Source organism: Geotrypetes seraphini, chromosome 4, assembly GCF_902459505.1.
Source record: "Geotrypetes seraphini chromosome 4, aGeoSer1.1, whole genome shotgun sequence".
NCBI classification, from domain to species: Eukaryota; Metazoa; Chordata; class Amphibia; order Gymnophiona; family Dermophiidae; genus Geotrypetes; species Geotrypetes seraphini.
The window spans coordinates 237617768-237634596 of NC_047087.1; the positions used below are offsets into that span (position 1 = coordinate 237617768).

The window sequence follows — 16829 nt, forward strand, 5'->3', positions numbered from 1 at the left end:
CTTTACTACGTCTCTCGCACATGCGGCCGTGTGTGGAGTCTAGCCCTTAAGGAAGTTGCGGGGGCGAACAGGAGGCTTTTGAAGGCTTTTAAAGGGAAACTGTCATGCCAGCAAACTTGCTAGGGACTTGCCCGGCACTTGCTCTCTCCCTCTATGTGTTATCTTCCTTCTATCATTGACAGTTTCAGTTTGGTTAACAGTTTAGAAAACAAATAGCATGAGTTTATTGTTCTATTCAGCTTTAGTGAATTAATTAAAATTGTTGAAATAAATTCTGATGTTCTTTTAAGTTTTATTTGTTGTGCAGAAGGTGTGCGGAAGAAGGGGTAGTCTTATACGGCGAGTATATAACAAACTCTATATTTTAACTGTAAAAGTTGGGGGGTCGTCTTATACGCCCAGTCGTCTTATACGCCGGCAAATACGGTAGTTCATATTTACACATATAATAAAAGGTACATACATGGAATGGGTTGGATAGAAGAATTGGACAACATTCAATTCATGCTATGCCACATAAATTTCAGATCTTTATGGGCTTATTACTTTGTGTACTAAAGAATAATAATTTTTTGAACTTACCACTTTCTTAGATTTAACTACTGAGGCTTTATTTTTCTTAAAGGTGAATCCATTCCTATACGATTATTCTTAGCGGGATATGATCCAACTCCTACAATGAGAGATGTGAACAAAAAATTTTCAGTAAGATACTTTTTAAACTTGGTTCTTGTAGATGAAGAAGACAGACGGTACTTCAAACAACAGGTACAAAGTTGCTATTGTGAAACCTTTGTCTAGAATTTTAGGTACTAGTGTCCTTGTACATTTTTTATTCTGCTGTTTCGTATATAGTTCACTTTAAAGTAAGAACTTGTTTCATGGATCCACACAACAGACTTTATTAATTGGTTTTCATGTTGAAAGTCACAATTGCACAAGTCTTCACAGCCTCTATTCAATACCTTATGGAATCTGTTTCATAGCAGTAATGGTGGTTTCACAGGAGCCCAAATTTCTAACCATGCCATGTTTTGTCATGTAATGTTTTGCCACATTTTAACATACTATCACCATTTCTCTCGCACTTTACTATACTATACTTCGTATCTTCTACACTATATTTGCCATACTGTCTACCATGCTGTGATTTCTCATACTGTGTCTGCTACACATTGTTTGCCATTCCATGTCTACCGTGCTATGTTCTATCATGCTACGTGTCACTGTCGTGTCATACTAGGTTAGCCATGCTTTTGTAATACTATGTTTGCCATGTTATGTTTTGCCATTCTATGCTCACCATACTATGTCTTACCATACCATGTTTTGTCTGTTATGTTTTACCATCTTTGTCAGACAGTGTTCTGCCACGCCATGTTTGCCATCACTTTGTATAAATACGCTTTATTTTGTATATAAATTTGTAATCTGTTCTAAGCTCTTCTGGGAGGACAGGGTATAAAACCAAATTAATACAAAATAAGTAAATGGCCACAAGTCATTTAGGATGTATCTAAAGTCGCACCATCTTGCTGTGCGTTCTTGGCAGAATAGCTCAAGTTCTTCAATTTTTCAAGGCTTACTACAGATTTTTTTTGTTTGGTTCAGATGTAGACATTGGCAGGGCTACTCAGACATTCATGCTAGCCCTTCCATTGCTGTCTCTTGCTTTGTGCTCAGTATTGTCATCCTGCTGAAAGAGAAATTTTCTCCTTAGTACTAGGTATTTGACATCCTGGAACGGGTTTTCCTCAAGGACCTACTTGTATTTTGTGCCATCCGTCTTTTCCTCTGTCTTCACAAAATTCCCTGGCCCTACTGCAAAGCATCCCAACAATATAATGCTACCTCAACTATGCATTACTGTAGAGATAGAATTAGAAGGGCGGTGTGCTGAGCAGCCTTTACATCTTAATTTCCACCTTTCAAGAGCTAAGCAGTAAGCCTAAAGAGGGGTAAAGATAGAGAACAGCCTCCTGGTTGTACTTTGGCTCTCACATGTTTCAGGTTGACCCAATCTTTCACCTTTCTCTGCAGCAATGTTACACATTTCTTGCAGAAGGAAGAAGTCAAGGTCCCAAGTACCTAGCTAAATCCCAAATAGTAAAAGATTTTATACTACTTATTCTAGGAATAAGTAGATTTCCCCAAGCCATCTCAATAATGGCCTATTGACTTCTCTTTTAGGAAATTATCCAAACGGTTTTTTAAATCCTGCTAAGCTAATTGATTTCACCACATTCTCTGGCAACAAATTTCAGAGTTTAATTACAGGTGTGAAGAAATATTTTCTCTAGTTTGTTTTAAATCTGCTACTTAGTAGCTTCATTGCATGCCCTTTAGTCCTAGTATTTTGGGGAAGAGTAAACAAGCAACTCGCATCCACTCCTATTTCACTCAGTATTTTATAGACCTCAGTCATGTCACTCCTAAGCCATCTCTTCTTCAGGCTGAAGAGCCCTAGCCACTTTAGCCTTTCCTCATAGGGAAGTCGTCCATCCCTTTTATCATTTCCGTCGCTCTTCTCTATACTTTTTCTAATTCCGCTATATATTTTTTGAGATATGGCGACCAGAATTGCACACAGTATTCAAGGTGCGTCTGTACCATAAAGTGACACAAAAGCATTATAACATTTTCATCTTTGTTTTCCATTCCTGATAATTCCTAACATTCTATTTGATTTCTTAGTTGCTGCTCTATATTGAACTGAGGGTTTCAACTTATCCTCAGCAATGACACCTAGATCCTTTTCCTGGGCAGTGACTCTTAACACAGAATCCAGCATCACATAGCTATAGTTCGGGTTCCTCTTTCCCACATGAATCACTTTGCACTTGCTCATATTAAATGTCATCTGCCATTTTGACACCTAGTCTTCCAGTCTCACAAGGTCCTCTTGCAATTTTTCACAATCCTTTTGTGAAGACTTTACAAGGTATTATGTATGTTCAAGTGAAACCAGTTCATACAGGAAGTAATTTTGTAGAATATTTTAAATCAAGAGCATTAGTCCAAAGCCAAATTATGCTGCCATTTTAGTTACCTAACTATTATGAAGCTGATCCTGACCTTCATTTAGTACTTTGGAAAATATATACTTGCATTCAAATGGAATAAATTCACAAAGTTAAGCATGTTAATATCAGTGTGATAAATACAGCTAACCTTTTAGTCCAGTGCTTTTCAACCCAGTCCTCGGGGCACAACCAGCCATTCTCATAGAAACATGACAGCAGATAAAGACCAAACAACCCATCAAGTCTGCCCTTCGGCAGCATCCATTATCTCCTACTCTCCCTAAGAGATCTTGCGTGCCTTTCCCACGTTTTCTTGAATTCAGACACAGTCTTTGTCTACTAGGAGACTATTCTCCCGGTAATCTAAGACCCTTTCTGTTTAAAAAAAAAAAAAAATTTCTATAGATTACTCCTGTGTAGCGAATGACATGGTGACAGAATTCATCTCCTTTCCTGTCCCTGTGGGAAACCATCCCCATATCAATCTTTAAGGAGAAAGGGAAGAATCAGAATATGAATGGGCACAACTAGTGCTGCCCGATTCACGATTCAAATTGGTTCACTGATTCACTTCGGGTGAATTGATTCGAATCGATTAAAAAAAAAAAAAAAATAAAAATTTTGGCCTCCTGATTCGGTAACTGACCTTCCCCCCTAAAGCAAGAGCGGCAGCGCTGCTTATTGCTAGACAGCCTCTGCCGCACCTGCTTTAGAGGGCGAGAGGAGAGAGTCAGTTGGGAAGTGCTGGTGTCTGGCTTCACCCCTGGCCTCCCGCTGCTGTCTGACTTCCCCCCTGGCATCCCACCATCCATTTACCTAATATCAGCAGCCTGCAGAGATCGCTGGTGCTAGCGATCTTTGCAAGCTGCCATAGGCCTTCGGAGCTGTCTCCTCTGCTGTGATCCTGCCTCTGATGTCAGAGGAGGGGCGGGACCGTGGCAGAGGAAACAGCTCCAAAGACCTATGACAGCTTGCAAAGATTGCTAGCACTGCAATCTTCTCTGCAGGCTGCTGATATTAGGTAAATGAATGCGTGGGAGGCTAAGGGGAACACGCAGTCCTTCCGGGGGGGGAGGGGTGCAGGCCTTCAGGGGGGGACAGACCTTCAGGGGAGGGGGGACCCTGGTGTTGAAGAACACGGAGGGAGGGAGGGAGGGAAGGGAGGTTTCAAAGAGAAGTGCATATGCCGGACTTTGGGGGGGAAGAAATAATGAGTCTATAAAACAGAGGAGAGGGCGAGAGATGGTGGGCAATGGGATCTAGGGAGGGAGGGAACAGAAAGGGAGAGAAGTTGGACACAAGAGATGGTGTGGCGACGGGAAAGAGATACTGGATAGGAGGATAGTTGGGGAAAAGAAAGGGAGAGATTGTGGACCCTGGGGTGGTGGGGAAGGAGGGAGAGATCCTGGATGAAAGGGTAGTTGAGAAAAGGTTGATCTGTGGATGGAGACAAAAAAAAGGAAAGATGCCAAGACCTCCGGGGGAGGGAAGGGAAATGGAAGGGGAGGACAGAGATAGAAGATGGATGGTTAGCAAGAGGAAAGAAGGAGACCCTGGCAGGCAAGTTATCAGAAGACAACCAGAGCCTGGGACCAACAAAATTTGAATAATGACCAGACAAGAAAAGGTAGAAAAAGATAATTTTATTTTCTGTTTTGTGATTACAATGTCAGATTTGAAATGTGTATCCTGCCAGAGCTGGTGGTAGACCGCAAACATGAGCTAGGATTTAACAGAGAGGAAAAGTCTTTTTTTGTTTATTTTGTTTACACCACAGCGCCAGTGTGGATAGGAGAAGGCAAAGGGGGTGAAGAGGCTATAAAAGGGAGTGAAGAGTAGTGCTGCCTGATTCAGGAAAAAAAATTTGATTCGATTCAGCCTATTGAATCGGTTTTTCAATGTGATTTTCCTGCTCAATTGGGTGTTTTGTTTTGTTTTTTTTCAAACATCCTGGTGGGTTTATTTTATAGCCTATTCACCCACTCCACCCCCTTTGCCCTCTCCTACCCACACTGGCGCTGTGGTGTAAACAAAATAAACAAACAATCAAAAAACACTTTTCCTCTCTGTTAAATCCTAGCTTATCTTCGCAGTCTAATACCAGCTCTGGCAGGATACACATTTCAAATCTGACATATTGCAATCACAAGGATAGCACAAGAATGTGTGTGTGTGTGTGTGTGTGTGATATATGACAGTAAAAGATTGCTAATCATGCAGGATTATATGAGGAATTAGACAAGATAAAATGAACCTACCAAAATGATAACGTGATCTTATAAATGTGGGATAACCTCAAAGGCTAGGTTAGCCTTTAGAAAGCTAAACAACTAAAAAACCAAAACATGTGCAAGGTTGCATAATATCAAAAAGGGAAACAAAAGTAAAAAAAATAAATAAAAAAGTAAAAAAATAGAGCTATATGGTGTCATCAAAGTAAAAATTAGGTGAGAAAATGGTGACTCAAAAAAGTGGAGCACAAAAAGCTCTACTACAACCACAAAGTGATAAAAGGATAAGCCTCAAGCACAAGGGATTACCAAAATGGACCCAATTTAAACCGGATAAATGGAAAACCAATCATACAACAACAAAAAAAATAAAATACCATGACATTAAAACGTAATTATAGTATACAGCGTAGCATGGCTTAAAACAACAGTACTAATGTAGAATAAAATATAAAATAAAATCTTATAAAAATGCGAAGAGAGAATTAGTGAAAAGGGATAAAAACATGACAGCAAAGAAACTAAAAGTCCACGGAGGGACGTGCAGAGATCAACCTGCGCATATAATGTGATACAAGTACCAGTGTGCTAGAGCGATCCAAGTGAAATGATAGGAAACCTAAATAAAAACGGTCCAAACTAATCTGGCCACCAAGTAGCACAGAATCTGAACGCAGGAAACACGATAATATAGGACACCACCACAAGAGAGTAAAAGCACAAACGTGTGCACAGGAACTCAAGTGACAAGCCGCTCCTAACAAACAGTATGAGGATACATATTGACAATGGCGGATATGTGAAAGGAGGCAGGATGCAGCATGCACAAAACAGGCTAGAAAGATAATAAGGACCGTGCAGGAAATCCAACAATAAATATAAATGTAAAACGAAATAGTGTTAGCACTGATATGCTAGAAACGATCCAAACAAGAGAAGATATAGACCAACTAAAAAGTGAATAAATAAATAGGACTTACCCAAATAGAGCCACAAAAGGGCACAAGATATGCATAAGAACATAAGAAGCGCCATCTCCGGATCAAACCCTCGGTACATCAAGTCCGGCAATCCACATACGCGGAGGCCCCATCAGGAGTACACCTGGCATAATTTTTAGTCACCCATATCCTTCTGTGTCTCTCGTAGGAGATGTGCATCTAGTTTGCTTTTGAATCCTAGGACAGTCGATTCCGCAATAACCTCCTCTGGAAGAGCATTCCAGGTGTCAACCACTCTCTGCGTGAAGCAGAACTTCCTGATATTTGTCCTGAACTTGTCCCCCCTTAGCTTCATTCCATGTCCTCTTGTCCGTGTCGAATTGGACAATGTAAATAATTTTTTTCTGCTCTATTTTGTCGATTCCTTTCAGTATTTTGAAGGACTCACATATCCCCTCGCAGTCTTCTTTTCTCAAGGGAGAACAATCCCAGTTTCTTAAGTCGATCCTCGTATTCCAGTTTCTCCATACCTTTTACTAGCTCCGTTACTTGTCTCTGCACGTAAAAAGATGCCACGGGAAACAAAGCAAGGATATGCGAGGGGAATGTGACGTGGAGGCACAAGATTGGAGGAGAACAATACCATGTGATGAGCTGTGTGAGAGAGTAAGGGGTTGTGCCAAGACTATCAGCCGGATTGTAGGCAGTGCAAAAGGGGGGAACTGAGGCAAAATTACATGAAGGCACGGGGAGGAGGGCACCAAATCAGGAGGCCGATTTATTTATTTTTTTAAAGAAATCTATTTGAAGTGAATCGGTGAATCGATTCGAATCGGAAATTGGGCAGCACTAGTGAAGAGGCTATAAAATAAACCAACCAGGATGTTTTGAAAAAAAATACCAAAATTGGGCAGGAAAATCGAATTGAAAAATCGATTCAATAGGCTGAATCGAATCAAATTTTTTTTTCCTGAATCGGGCAGCACTAGGCACAACCACTGACCTTCAAGCCTTGCATTAAAGAATGCTGGTGTAGAAGGACTGAAGTTGAGATAGACACTAAAGAATGACACAGGATGGTTTCCTGCGGTTATCGACGGGGACAGTGATGAATTCTATCACCTTGTCATTCTCTACTCCTGAACCTATCACCTCATCCTCTCATTCTGGAACTTCCTTTCAAATGAAAGAGACTCACTTCATATGCATTTATGCCACATAAGTACTTAAATGTCTCTCTCGTATCTCCCCCCCCCCTCTCTCCTTTCCTCCAAAATATACATATTCTTATAATGAAGACCGCTGACCATTTTAGTCGCCTTCCTCTGAATTGATTCCATCCTGTTTATATCTTTTTGAAAGTGCAGTCTCCAGAATTGTACGCAGTATTCTAAATGAGGTCTCGCCAGAGTCTTATATAGGGGCATTGATACCTCCTGTTATCTACTGGCCATACCTCTCCCTATGCACCCTAGCATCTTCCTAGCTTTCACCATCACCTTTTCAATCTGTTTAGCCACCTTAAGATCATCACATACTATCACACCCAATTCCCACTCCTCTTTCATGCACAAAAGTACATAACCCCCTAAACTGTACCGTTCCCTCCAGTTTTTGCAGCCCAAATGCATGACCTTTCATTTTTTGGCATTAAATCTTAGCTGCCAAATTTAACACCATTCTTCAAACTTCATTAAGTCCTTGCTTAGAGGTGTCTACTCTTATTGCAGATTTTGTTATCCTCAAAGAGACAAATCTTGCCCAACAGCACTTCAGCAATATTGCTTACAAAAACATTAAAAACAGGCACCCCACTGGTAACTTCCCTTTCTTCAGTGAGATCTCCATTGACCACTCTCCTCTGTTGCCTTCTACTCAACCAGTTTCTGACCCAGTCCTTCACTTTGGGAGCCATACTGAGGTCACTCAGCTTATTTATTAGACGCCTTTGTGGAACACTATCAAAGGCTTTGCTAAAATCTAAATCACATCTAGCGTATTCCCTCTATCAAAATCTCTGGTCGTCCAGTCAAAGAAATTGATCAGATTTGTCTGACAAGACCTGCTTCTAATGAATCCGTGTTGCCTTAGGTCCTGTAATCCACTGGATTCCAGAAATGTCACTATTCTGTTTTAAAAGCATTTCCATTAATTTACTTACTACAGAAGTCAAACTTACCAGCCTGTAGTTCCTTACTTCTTCCTTATTTCCACTTTTGTGGAAAGGGACCACATCTGCCCTTTTTCAGTCCTCCGCCTGACTAAAAAAAAACAAAACATTGAAAAGGTCTGCCAATGGAGCCGCCAGAACTTTCCTAAGTTCCTTCAGTACCCTTGGATGTACACCGAGGCTACTGAAGGAACTTCTCTCCTGGATATACAAATTTATTCCATGCATATTTATTGTGGATATCTAAAAACTAGCTGGCTTGGTGTATCCCAAGGACAGGGTTGAGAGCCAGTATTTTATTTTGATGCTGGTTTTTGTGTCAACACTTGGTAAGTTACATGGTTCTCATTTAACCAGAAGTTTGAACAATAGTCAGACATTTGAGCAGTATCGGGTGGGAAGGCCAGAACACAGTGGATTAGTATTAGATAATTTTGTCTGTTCAGGGACTGCTGTAATATACTGGCATATGTAGCATGTGATCTGAGTTTCAAGCTGTGAGACCCTTGCTGGGCTCCCAAAGGTTCAGGGTAGGTATGTGGCAGAGAATATCATGTGGACACTGCAGGGGATGGTGAACAGAATCAGTCCCAGAAATAAGGGATGTACCTAAGGGCTAGGGAAAGCAGAGCAGGGAAATGATCCCTAGCTTTTAGGGCTAATGCAGAAGACAGCACTTTATTGCTGCTGATTGATTCACTGTAACATGATTGACTCACATACTAACAGGAATAAAGACTTAAAGAAAACTGTGCTGCTGTGCAAGGTGGTCATCTCCATAACCACCATGTCCACACCCCCAAAAAATTCCTTGATCAGCCCATACCCAACCCCTGCCTCAAAATAGCAACAGATCTCCTACCTGAAATAACACTGATCCTAGAAATCCCCCTCTAAACAAACTGTCCTGGTATCCAGTGGATCCCCCCACTCTCCCAAAAATAAACGCTATGTCCTTGGCATACCTTCATAGAGATGGAGGAGCAATGCCCACTTGCTGTGGCATCCACACTGCAATCTTGGAAAAGGGCACTGCATGCAGCTCAATCTGCCAAATACCCAGATACTAAATAAGAAAATCTCTATATGTGATGCATACCAGGATGTACCTTGCAGATCCATTTTCCAAGATGGAAGCAGGAGTAAATGAGCATAGTTCCTGCCTCTTTGAAGGTACACCTAAGAGCCTGAGGAGGGGAGGAGCCTTAGGGGTCACAGGGGATTGGGGATGCCACTAGGCACTGGGGCTCGCTTTTAGATGTTTTTTGTTTGGGGGGGGGGGGGTGTCAGATGGATGAGAGGGAGGTCCACGAGATGCCAAGGCAGTTTGTTGAGAAGGGGTGTCAGTTGGGTAATTAGAAGATCAATTATCTTAGGTGGGGGTAGGGAATCACAGCTGTTTCTGGGAAAGATTGGGTGTGGAGCTGAATAAAGCAGCTAGGGGGAAGGGGTCAGATGGATTGGCATATCAGGGGAAATGAATGGTAACGAAGCTGTTAGCTTTTCTGCCCTAATGCAACATGGCAGAAGGGCAAGCTAACGTTTGTATTATGAAGGGCGTTCAATAATTTATCTGAGTATGAAAGCAAGTAGCAAACATGGTGAAACAAGTCTGTGCATCTTGTGACATGTCTCAAGGTTACTCTTGCACAGTTGCAGCTCAGTGCGAGTCTAACATTTCAAGAGACAGAAAGTCGTCGTTCAGATCAGATAAAAAACTTCTAGATTTGGAGTACCGTACAGTGATAAAAATTTCTCACAAAACCGTTCAATGATAAAAATTTCTCACAAAAGAAGGGAAAAAGCCAAAGAACATGAATACATGACTGCAGTTTATGGTGAGTTTGCCCCATCATCTTACAAATTAAAATTTTGGAGCAAGCAGTTTAAATGGGGTAAAGCAGTGGTCTCAAACTCAAACCCTTTGCAGGGCCACATTTTGGATTTGTAGGTACTTGGAGGGCCGCATTAAAAATAGTTAATGTCTTATGAAAGAAATGACAATTTTGCATGAGGTAAAACTCTTTATAGTTTATAAATCTTTCCTTTTGCCTAAGTCTTAATAATAATATTGTCATTTATAGCTAGAGACATATGATCAAGAAACTTTTATTTTACTTTTGTGATTATGATAAACATACCGAGGGCCTCAAAATAGTACCTGGCGGGCTGCATGTGGCCCCCGGGCCGTGAGTTTGAGACCACTGGGGTAAAGAGTCTATTGAAGATTACTCTCACAATGGACAAGATCTATCTCTATAGAGAAGATGCAGTATATAAGCTTAAGGTTTAGTTTAGATTAGTTTGGCCCATGAAAACAACTTCCACAGAAATGTACAAAAAAAAATCAAAAATGTAATTTTGTCACAGACGAATTAAGGTTTCCCGAATAGCTGAAGAAATGGACATCTTGGCAGGTACAGTTTGGAAAATAATTCATGAAAAGTTGGGTATGTCCATGGTTATTACAAGATGGTTTCCAAGAATGCTGATGCCATGTCAGAAAGCCACAAGGCTCCAGTGCTATCAGGAGAACTCGGAGATACTCCATGGAGCCCAAGTGAATTTTTGTCATCATTTGGTGACTGGAGATGAGACTTGGGTCTATCACAGAGATCCTGAGTCAAAAATGGAGTCAATACAATGGAAGCACAAGTCATCCCCCACCCCCAAAAAGTTCAAGACAGAAAAATCTGCAGGGAGAGTCATGGCAACTGTCTTCTGGGATGATGAAGGACTTATGCTCCTGGAGTTCATGCCACACAAGACAACCATAAATGGGGAGAGTTACACCAGCACAATGATCACTTTGCAGAAGTCAATCAAGGAGAAAATAAGAGGAAAACTCACAGCAAGCATGCTGCTTCTTCATGACAGTGTGCCAGTGCACATGTCACGACAGTCACAGGCTGCCATCTGAGAATGTGGGTTTCAGCAGCTGAACCATCCACCCTACAGTCCTGATATAGCTCCCTCAGGTTATTTCCTGTTCTGAGTTTTGAAGAAATCTCCATGGACAGCAGTTTTCAAGTGCTAAGAAGTCAAGGAAGCTTTGACATCCTAGTTTGAAGGTCAAACAGAAGATTTCTTTTCAAAGTGGTTAAAAGTCATTGCAGAAAAAATGGATGAAGTATAGGGAGCTATCAGTGAACTATATTGAAAAATAAAACAAAAATTTTTTGAAAACTCTTTTCTTTACTATTGAGGTAGCCAAATTATTGAATGCCCCTCATATACTTCCTCAGGCCTAGTAGTAAATTTTCTCATGTTGTGCTCTCCTTAGTCTCCTGTGTACTTTTATGCTTCAGGATAGCATAACTAATAGCCTCGGCATTCATTTTAATATACTGTGCGTTGATGTCTGCTATATAAGTTAACTGTCATAGTGGACCACTTTCTGCATTTTGCAGCCTGAAACATGCACTCCCTCTTAGCCCCTGAGAAATCAAGTTTCAAGTTTATTTAAAATTTCTTATACCGCCCAATCAGCCTTCTAGGCGGTGTACAAATTTGTAAAAACAGAAAACAAACTTTAACTACAATACAAGTTTGAGCTGACATTACGCCACCAAACTATAACTATTAATAACTTTTAAAAACAAGGACAAACAAGAACAAAAGTTAAAAAACAAGAACTACAATAGCCAAAGTAAAAGAAACAATTAAGGAAAAAACAATAGGAGGGGCTACTATAAATAACAGTAAGTTCAACAGTATTTGTGCTCGATTGCCCTTAACAGGACATAGGTCTCAAAGGCATCAAGGAAGAGAAATGTCTTTAGCTTCGTCTTAAAGTTATTAAGATTTGATTCTTCACGTAAATAATTTGGAATACTATTCCAAAGAGAGGGGGCAGTGATAGAGAAGATAGTAGACCTCATTGTATATATACATTTCAGTGATGGTATAGAGAAAAGATTATTAGCTGGATCTGAAAATGAAAGGAAGTATTACATGCAGAGGAGGTTAAGCTTGAAAGGGGCTACTATAAGGAAGCAGTGCCTTGAAGTCTGCCAAAGAGTAGAGTGAAAGAGGCAGATCAAGGGAAAGTGATTGGGAAAGCAGGCTAAGAAAAAGTAAAAGATGGAGCAGGCAGAGATCTAAGAAACTGCCTGCCCCCAAACATAAAACATCACACTATGCTTGTGGAAGAAGGAAAGAATTAAATGCAGAGTAGAGAATGACACGGGGATAAATTTTTCCCCCTCCCCATGGGAACTCATTTTCCTGTCCCTGCCCCATTCCTGCAGGCTCCATCCTCATCTGCACAAGCCACAAACACTTTAAAAGCAAAAGTGTTTGAGGCTTGTGTGGTTAAGGCAGAGCTTACAGGAATGGGGCAGGGACAGTGACAAAACTCGCGGGGTTGAGGACAAATTTGTTCCCATGTCATTCTCTAGTGCAGAGGGAGCAAGGAGTAGGAAAAGAAGAGAAATTGGAGTGTAGGCAGATTTATGGGTATAACTAATTAGTGCAACATAAACAAGTCGCATGCAAATCTCGTTTCTAGTATATCCCATAATTGCACCCAAGATTCAGATTTTTGCCAACTTATACGAATACAGAGATCAAAGCTATATGAAATATTTTATTATAGATATAAAAATATAATTCACAAGCCAGCAGTAAATAATAACTAATAATTTTTCACAATATATCTGAATACATACATATATTTCAGTACACAATTATTACACAGTAATCACTAAGTAAATTAATAAATATGACTAATTCTTATACACATTCTTACTTTACTAAGTCCTGATAATAGCAGCAATCTATTATAGCTTATCACCAAGGGGACCTAACATTCCTATTCATAACCAATACAATTCTATCTAGCCCAGCTGAAAGAAGAGATAATTCCTTTTCTCACCCTTTAAATTATGCCTCAGCAGATCCGGGAGATGGAATTCTCTGTTTCCTCAGCGTAGCAGTTGATAGAACTTTTCCTGGTCAAACTAGTGCATTTGTCACTGGAAGAGCTGTAATATATATTAGCTAGAGTTCCTTTTGTGATAGAAACCAGTTTAAAAGACAGTTCTGCTTCACAGTTCTTATTGTTAATGGTATAGTGTACAGAGAAACCTAAGTTTAGATCCGAGCTCCCTCACAATCAAATATAGTCTAAATCCTCGCAAACACCTTTTTCCTTAGGTCATGTTAAATGACCCTCCAGGACCAATCCAAGCAGAACAGCAAGAATGAATAGTCTTTTCTTGTGCATGGGCCTTGGACGGCGTCATAGATGATAAGCACAGAACACAGATCATAACATAGTTCATAACTCCTCCAGGTTTCACATGAGCTGGGCATGTTTGAATAGGCAGATGTCCTTGACTGGAAACACACAGTTTTTGTAAACACATCCAGAATGCATCAGGCAGCAAAGATGGTTCATGTAGGAAAGATGGTTCAGGCTTGCTTGACATGAGTGAGGCCTAACCTTAGGTGTGAGGCAGGAATCACCCCTACAAGAGGAAGTATATATAGTAAAATGGGTCAAGGGAGAGAAATCAGTGCGAATAGGAGGGGGGAGAGAATGGGGTACAGGGTGGACTGTCCACAGTTGGAAGAAAAGGAGAACTGGCAGATCTTGATTATTTCCCTAGTGTATGATTTGGCTACACAAGTCCTACCAAAAAAGTTTGAAATAAATTATGACTGCTATGAGTGTAGGTGACCAGCCCATATCCAGATATCAAGAGCAGAGCAGATAATATGAATTGGGGGAAATTTGTGCTTAGTCCATGAGTTCCACACCCCAAGTAATATTTCAAAAATTACAATTTGGGGGGGGAGTTGCACTACAAGTGCAATGATTTGGAAAGCCAGCTTATTTTTGTTACTAGATGAAAATGCAAATGTTAATATTTGGGATTTCTTCCATTAGGAGATTATTTTGTGGCGCAAAGCTCCTGAGAAATTGAGGAAAAGAACAAACTTCCATCAGCGTTTTGAATCTCCAGAGCCACAGGCATCTGCCGAGCAGCCTGAAATGTAAAGAAAGCCAAGACTTACAAAAGGTTAGCAGGCTAAAATGGGCAGCAGCTGGTAGAGAAAGAAAAGGCCAAAACTCCCATTTATAATTTGTCTTCCATCATCTCACATTGCTGCTTTTACTTTATCATACCACTAAACATTCTTCAAATGTATACGTATGTATGTTTATATAATTATGTGAGAAAGTTATTTGCATTTACAAACACTGGAAATGTCATCAAGCTACCATTTTATATCACAGCTTTTACTTTCTTGCACTTGAGCATGTATGCATCAAGTTCATGTTTCTATGCATGTGTGCTGGTATGTTTCTAACATAACCCTTTTTTCTATCTCAAAGATCGTATTGTCTTTATTTGTGTCACATGTAAAACTGCATTTGTTCTGAAGGAGACATGTATATATTAATAAATTCAAAGGTTATGACTTTCTTTGTACATATTTAAAAATCATATCAGATAAGGAGGCCTCATTACATACATTAGAAAGAAGTTGGAAATTTTTGTGTGCAATGCCTATTGGGTCAATTTAAACACATCTCCCCTGGATTTCTTACACCTAAAAAGCTTTTAATGTTTAAATTACATTTATTCCCAAGAAATCTTCTCCAGCAATGGAGCTGTATTTTTCTCTTTTGTTCCCCTCCCAGATGGTCTTACTGTTCTTCAGGACTCCTTTTGGCTATGAACTCTGTTTTGGTAGGGAGCCACACAGGTTTTCCAAAATTCCGACACTGTTCACTAATAAAGGTTAATGGCACTTCATATTTTGATTTGATTTTTAACATGTATTTGCAACAAAAATTATTTAAAACATAGCAATATTTCTCTTTGGTTTATATTCCTAAATATATCTTGTTACTAGAAAAGGTTTAAGTGAGGCTATTTGGTGTATTTACAGAATGCATCAACTTGTGACTGCTGAGGAAACGCAATGTGCAGTATAGCTGGACATAATTATATAATTTAAGAAATTTTATGACTGTACATGTTAATTGTATGTGTTTTCATGACTCTTAAAATAGACAACTTCCTGGTTAAGAAAAAGAAAAGTACACTAATGATCAGCTCCTGCAGGGTGCTTAAGTATGCAGAAACCTTAACTGTGCTAGTCCAGTTGACCAAATGCAGGATTTCTCTATCTTACTGGATATGGCACAAAAGGAACACATTAAATACACTGCAGATGTTCAAATGCATAAGTTTTATAGTGACTAAGGCACCGAATATAAATTTCACTGTCTCATTACTTCCTTGAAACCAATCCAGGCTACAATGATCATTTCTTGGTTCTGTCCTTGTTAAATGATCCAGAAGGTGTTCACAGAAATAAACTCTAACAAAGTCAATATATTTTGTTTTAAGTTCTACAGGTAAGTCCAATCAATATCAGGCTTTCATCTATATGTTAACATGCAAGTCTGTTGGAGTCTGATGCACAAGTATCCTAGATATGCAACAAGGATGCCTGCTGTGAGAAAGACAATTTGCACTTTTACCTTAAGTACCAGAATTTTTTTTCTCTTTTAGTGCAAGTTTTGTCAAGTACAGGACCTTACTTTGTTGGTAAGCAAGATGATTTGGTTTTGCTACTATGGCATTTTGATAATGACATCACTGAGCTGTACTGTCAAATTCTATGTAATAAGTGCTGGAATATGTATTTTAATGTGTTAATAAAAATATATTTGAATTTGCATTCTTATGTAAGTGCCTGTTCAGAAGTTTGGAAAAAAAATGCCAAATATTTTCATGGTCACTTGCATGTAATGTAAAAATGACTACAGACTATTTTGAAAAATTGTATTTAACCAGCCTCAAATTCATGTAACCATTTATTATAGTAAATAAAAGTTTAAGGTGCTGGCTTCTTTAATTGCCATTGTATTCACAATCATACTTGCTTTTTATTGTCACTTAGGTTGACATGAAAAAATTTAGTTTATCCCAGGACAAGCAGGCATGATATTCTCACATGTGGGTGACGTCATCTACGGAGCCCCGATGCGGAAGCATTTTCAAGCAAACTTGATTGAAGATTTAAGTTTGCTCTGCTGCTCCACGCATGCGTGCCTTCCTGCTCCACTAGGGGGTGCATCCCCTCGTGGTCTCCAGTTCAAAATTTTCCGCGAGCCTAGAAGACGTGTTTTTCAGGCTCTGCCCCAACTGCCTTCTAGCACCGCGATTTTTTCTTGTTTTTTCACGATTAAGTCGCTGTGCGCGAATTCCTTACCTTTTTACTTGATTCCTGCTTCGTTTTCAACGACCCGGAGGCTTCCGGGTCCCCGTGGCCGCGTGGCTAATCAAGCCGCGGCTACTTTCGATTTAATGTCCCGGCCTTTGACCGGCTTTAAAAAGTGCACCCGGTGCGAGCGGCTTCTTTCTCTCACAGACCCGCATCGCCGGTGCATCCTTTGTCTGGGGGCGACTCATCCAACCGACTCCTGCCCCCAGTGCGCTAT

General features: G+C 40.1%; 1 protein-coding gene across 4 annotated transcripts in view; it reads left to right on the plus strand.

Moving 5' to 3' along the window:
* VPS26A (VPS26, retromer complex component A) overlaps positions 1–16254 on the plus strand; it is a 131168-nt gene extending 114914 nt beyond the window's left edge. For 2 of the 4 annotated variants that reach the window (XM_033942284.1, XM_033942281.1), the window contains 2 exons: positions 626–768; positions 14259–16254. In XM_033942284.1, coding sequence (XP_033798175.1) covers positions 626–768; positions 14259–14369 — 254 coding nt within the window. In that variant the 3' untranslated portion in view covers positions 14370–16254. The remainder of the gene's footprint in view (positions 1–625; positions 769–14258) is intronic. The other 2 variants (XM_033942282.1, XM_033942283.1) reach the window with 2 other exon arrangements.
* The last annotated feature ends 575 nt before the right edge of the window (positions 16255–16829 follow it).